Here is a 5,958-nt window from a genome sequence, read left to right as displayed (position 1 = left end):
TATTTGTTTTAATATAAAATTTAGCTAAAATATAAAAAAAAAATATCATATTAACATACATTGCTAGAATAATTAATTAGCATATTAAAAGATACATTTATTTTTCAAATAAAGATAATATCAAATAAACATATATTTAATATTATCTTTATTTTAAAATAAAGATAATATTAAAGATAAAGATATTAAAATAACAAAATGTTTTAGAAATAAATAATTTAATATAAAAGATAACAAAATCCAAACTCCAAGTTACATTAGAATATAAAAATTAACATACTCATATGCACAAAGAAAGCAAATTTTTTTAAAAATATTAATACTTAATACTAGTAGAATAAAAAAAAGAATGATAAAGTAAAAGATTGCATTGAAATAATCGCACTTTTTCTAACACAACAATATCTTTATTTTGGTATTTATAAGAGCAAAATTCAAAGCAAATATCAATGAAATTGACCTCATCTTTTTTAATGTTTATCAAAATATCATCATGCTACTATATATCTTTATTATCACAGGCATTTTTAATTTTATTTATATTTATTAAATCTACAATTAAAATATAATTAACCAATAAATATTATATGTTGAATAATAATTTATTTTCAAACAAACTAATAATTTAATCTTTCATTATCTTGATTTAAAGTATCTTGAATAGTCATGATTGATAAATAAATCATGATAAAAGATTTTTATTTTTTTGGTTGTTAAAGACGATATGTTGTCTTTTGCTATTTAATTTTTCATGTTAAAAAATGTTTTAAAATTAATTGGATTATAATTTTATCATTTCCAATAATTCTTACAAAATCAAAGTGAATGTACACTATATAAGTATTAATAATGTTACTTAATATAAAATAAATTTTGAAGAATTAAAAAAAAATTTCAATCTCAAATTATAGTGGATGTAATCTAAGTTATTAAGTCTGCAATACTTTAATTGATTTCTTTTTTTTAGCGTGGATATGTTTCAATTCCCTTTCATATCCCAAAACACTGCAAATTTGATTTAAAATTTGTATAGCGAACTTTTGAAGAGATGGAGCACATGTTCCCTGCGTTCGTCATTATTTATTTATATACAAAATTAATAAGTACAATTATGCCAAGAAAATACTGATGTTAACTGAATATCATTAAGAATTGACAATCCTTATTCTCTCTTTTAGTTAATAGTCGAGATTTTATTTACTTTTAGCTAATATTAAGATAGGAAAAGAAGTAGAAAAAAAGGGCAACAACAGAAAGAAAAAAAAAATCATAAAAGCATGGCTGCTGCATCGAAAAATAAAAATTCTACTTTTCATAGTTCAATAGTTCAAAATTCTAGTTTTCACTTGACGAAACAGACTAGGAAAGTTCTCACTTGACAGTTTTTTTTTCTTTTTTTTTTTTTTGAAAAAAAAGGAGGCAACAACAGAAAAAAGAAAAAAGTAATTCATAAAGGGATGGCTGCTGCAACGAAAAAAAAAAAAGATCTTCTTTTCATATTTCAATATTCCACAATTGGAGTTTCACATTAGAAGCACACGAAACAGACTCTGAAATTTCTCACTTGACTTTTGCCATTGACTTGAGGCAAGGACTCCATGTAAAAGGAAGGATTACTCTGTTGCCCAAAATAATTAAGAGCAAGAAAACCTTATCAGTTATCATCAAAAATGTTCGCTCTGAAATTCTCCATATTCCTGCTTTCCTTTGCAGCCCTCACGGAAGCACAGGAGAGCCCTTACCTTTATCATAAATGCTCGAACACAACCACTTTCAAAAGAAACAGCCCGTATCAAGCCAATTTAAATATCCTTCTCTCTTCACTCGCCGGCAATGCAACCCGAAATGAAATTAACGGATTCTATAACGCCTCTACAGGACATGATGTTTATGATCAGGTCTATGGCCTCTTTCTTTGCCGTGGCGATGTTAGTGTCGAAGTTTGCCTAGAATGTGTGAAACGTGCAAGAAACGATGTCGTCCAACTTTGTCCAATCGAGAAGGAGGCTATCATATGGTATGATCTGTGCTTCCTGCGCTACTCAAACAGTAACATCTTCTCCAGCCTGAGCGAAAAGCCTGCGTTTATCATGTGGAATATACAAAATATAACTGTTGATGTAAAATTTAACAAGCGAGTGGTGGATTCTGTATCTGATGCTGCTAAAGAAGCTGCAAGTGCGCCATCAGGTGAAAAAAAATTCGCAGCCAAAAACGTTTCTTATACGTGGGAAGAATCTCTATACGTTCTTGTGCAATGCACACCGGATCTATCTAAATATGATTGTATTCGGTGTATTAACGCAACTCTCTCCTACCTACCAATTTATATTAATAATAAGCAAGGAGGAAGAGTCTTGTTTCCAAGCTGCAATTTTCGATTTGAAATTTATTCATTTTACAACGTACCTGCCGTCGTGGCCATGTCACCACCACCACTATCCATGCCAGTTGTTCGCCTCCCTCCATCTCCAGGCTCAATAGCAGATGGAAAAGGTTTTATTGTCTTCTTTATCATTCCAAAATCCTTCTTTAACATTTCTTTAATATGAGATTCTGTTATCTTGAATACTATGAAGGAGATGGAAGCAAATCGATGTGGATTAAAGTCGTTGCAGGCCTATCCGCAATTACTGCTGTGCTATTTTTCAGTGCTTGCACTTGCACCATGAGGAGAAGGACGAATCTGAGAACAGGTATGCATGTGATATGTACCGAAAGTCTTGGTACTAAAAAATTTATATTATATATATGAACTACCTAGTTAGTTTCTATATACGTGCAGGTGATTTCCAAATATTTTAGAGATATAATCTTGACAAGAAATTAAAATTCTGAACCAGAATTCCTAACACCTTTGAATCTGCATTTATGTTGTGGTTAAACTTGAAAAGAAGACTTAATTAGGCAGAGATTGAGTAATTGGCTAAAATTCCGTAATTTTTTTTCTAGTCAGGTCATCATATGAAAAAAGGTGAAAAACAGAACAAAAGTTTTGATGCACATTTACATGATGTTCGAAACCTATATAATCAATTATTAGCACTTCACAATATCTCCTGCAGAGGAAATAGGAAATATCCAAGAGGATCAATTACTGGACTGGGCAGGACGAGCAACTGTTGGGGACGACTATTCAGACAAAGATATTCAAGGAGAGGTGACATCCCAGGACCTCCCTTTGATCCGGCTAGATGTTATAAATGAAGCTACAAAGCAATTTTCTGATGAAAACAAACTTGGTCAAGGAGGCTTTGGCCCAGTTTACAGGGTAATCAAGGCTATCAAGTCAATTACTTTATTCATCAAGAAAAAAAAAGAAAAAATCGAATTCTGTTATTTGTCAATCTCTCAATACACAAATTCGAAAATGTCACACTTTGGCCCACAAATATTAATGCTTATTAGAATAGTTTGTGCTCAGGGTACGTTAGAGGATGGCAAAGAAGTTGCAGTTAAGAGGCTCTCAAGAACTTCTGGTCAAGGACAAAGAGAATTCCTGAACGAAGTCGTTTTAATCGCCAGATTACAACACAGAAATCTTGTCAGGCTCTTGGGATGCTGCCTGGAAAAAAATGAAAAGTTACTTATCTATGAGTATATGCCCAACAAAAGCCTTGATGTCTTTCTTTTTGGTTTGACCCCTAAACCTGAAACACCTGAGTTTTTGTACTGTATAACAAAGACATGAAATTGTAACTGATTTGATTTTTATCTTGATGCTACTGATCAGGTTCAAGCAATGGAGTCCTGCTTGACTGGCAAAGACGCTTGAGCATTATCGAAGGGATTGCACGGGGGCTCTTGTATCTTCATGAAGATTCTCGTCTTAGAATTATTCACAGGGATCTCAAAACAAGCAACATTTTGCTTGATTATGAGATGAATCCAAAGATATCAGACTTTGGAATGGCTAGGATTTTCGATGGAAATCAAAGCGAGGCTAACACGAATAGAATTGTCGGAACTTAGTACGTATTACTACATTTCCATTCCCACAGTGTTATTGTTTTCAATTGCATATTTTTTTTTGGAACAAATGGACTTTCTTATTCTTTCTTTATTCTTTCTTTTCAAAATATAATTTCAATTTAAAAATTTAAATTATTAAATTTTTTTTTAAAATAATTTACTCACCCAGATCTATAACTACTTTATATAATGAGACTAGAACTCATGAATTTTCCGTCATCACGGTTTTAATACCAATTTAAAGAATAATGTTATATCAAATATGATAAATATTATTTTTACAGCGAGGTGGCAAAGGTTCATTCTTGACCGATTTATATGATGCAAAAGAATTTTGCTAACCTCTTCATGAATATGAAGCAATTTGTTTCCTCTTGTGTCAATACAAAACAGTGGATACATGGCCCCAGAGTATGCTATGGCGGGACTTTTTTCTGTAAAATCAGATGTTTTCAGTTTTGGAGTGTTGCTGTTAGAGATAATCAGTGGGAAAAAAAACGTTGGCTTTCATCTTTCAGAAGAAGGCGAAAGCCTTCTCACTTTTGTAGGTTACAAATCCTATCTTTCTATCCAAAAAAGGATTACTAGCAATGATTTTTGTTATCTCAATTCAGGAAGTGTCTCAACTTTTCAGGCATGGAAACTGTGGTCTGATGGTCAAGGACTGGAATTGATGGACCCAATGCTAGAGAAATCAGGCGCGGCAACTGAGGTGCTGAGATGCATCCACATTGGGCTGCTCTGCGTGCAAGAGGATCCAGCAGACAGACCCACAATGTCATCTGTGCTTCATATGTTGGCAAGTGATACCATAGCACTCCCTATCCCTAAGCAACCTGCATTTTCTATCGGCCGATTTGTTGCCATGGAAGGTCAGTCCTCAAATCAGAAAGTATGTTCTGGCAATGAATTAACCATTTCCGTTTTATCACCACGGTGACTGTAAATTAAGTTTTAAATTTAAGAGAATGAAGTTGTAGCTCCTTCGACTGTTTTTCTTTACAAACACAGACATTTCCAGACAGATACAAACATATCTTCTTGATTTGTTTTTCTTAACTATTATCTTACATGCAAGTCATATTTCATGCTACAATGGAACCTGAAATCTTCAAAAAATCATTTTTGTATATATTAATGATTGAACCAAAAGTTTCTATTTATGGCTGCTCCAATTTATGGGCCTCTGAGGCCTCCTTGCCCTTTGTTTGTGACTAAGTTTACGCCCAAAGAAACCAAATACAGCATCAGTGACTTCTTTGTCCTGGCATCAATAACCATCATTAATATTGCTCCTTGAAGTCAAGAACCCAAACAAAGAGGAAACATCATTTTTGCCATCTTATCTCTGGAAGGGATCCAGCCCGTTGATCATATTTCCATGAGCTTAAGGCCTGATAACGCCATAAATATCTGAAAAATAATAAATGTAAAAAGATTGAAAATCAGTTAAAATTAAAAATAACGTATGTTTTTCAAAATAAGTAAAATGTGATCTAAGAAATATTAGAATAAAAATTATGGAAACTTAGTAATTCATCTTTATATATATTTTTATTTTCTCAATCATTCCTCTGTAAATCAATTAAGCTTCTATAACCTTAGTTAAATGCATTTTTAAAATTTACCCTTCTATTAAAAGTTAAATTAAATCTTATGACCATAAAGATTGTTAAGCTAAAATATATATGCTGGTTATGATTAATTATTCCATGTGACAAAAATAATGTATGCTTTTTGTGTTTTTATTCTTAGAATATATCGATGCAATAACTCATAAGCCTATTGTGTATAGGTGCGGATCTTTATATCTATTTAAATCAATATTGTCATACCTAAAATCACGACGGTCTTAAAAATTTAATATTTAGAAAAGAATAGATTTATGACATCCTGTTTTTTAATGGGGAATGGTCTTGTTTAAGGAGTTGCCACTTAGTATTATGGTCACTAGGAATCTTAACTAGTCAGCAGAGATTCTATGGT

At 32.0% G+C, this 5,958-nt stretch overlaps 1 protein-coding gene across 1 annotated transcript; it reads left to right on the top strand.

Moving 5' to 3' along the window:
- Window positions 1-1,545: 1,545 nt before the first annotated feature.
- Window positions 1,546-5,028, top strand: LOC105115079 (cysteine-rich receptor-like protein kinase 15). The gene is made up of 7 exons (XM_011011858.1): window positions 1,546-2,496; window positions 2,580-2,696; window positions 3,066-3,271; window positions 3,425-3,635; window positions 3,734-3,971; window positions 4,366-4,516; window positions 4,607-5,028. The coding sequence occupies exons 1-7, from the start codon at window positions 1,671-1,673 to the stop codon at window positions 4,910-4,912; spliced, it is 2,055 nt and encodes a 684-aa protein (XP_011010160.1). The 5' UTR covers window positions 1,546-1,670; the 3' UTR covers window positions 4,913-5,028.
- Window positions 5,029-5,958: the final 930 nt, after the last annotated feature.

This window comes from Populus euphratica, unplaced genomic scaffold, assembly GCF_000495115.2.
Source record: "Populus euphratica unplaced genomic scaffold, PopEup_1.0 scaffold637.1, whole genome shotgun sequence".
Lineage (NCBI taxonomy): Eukaryota > Viridiplantae > Streptophyta > Magnoliopsida > Malpighiales > Salicaceae > Populus > Populus euphratica.
This window is presented reverse-complemented; position numbering and strand designations above follow the sequence as displayed.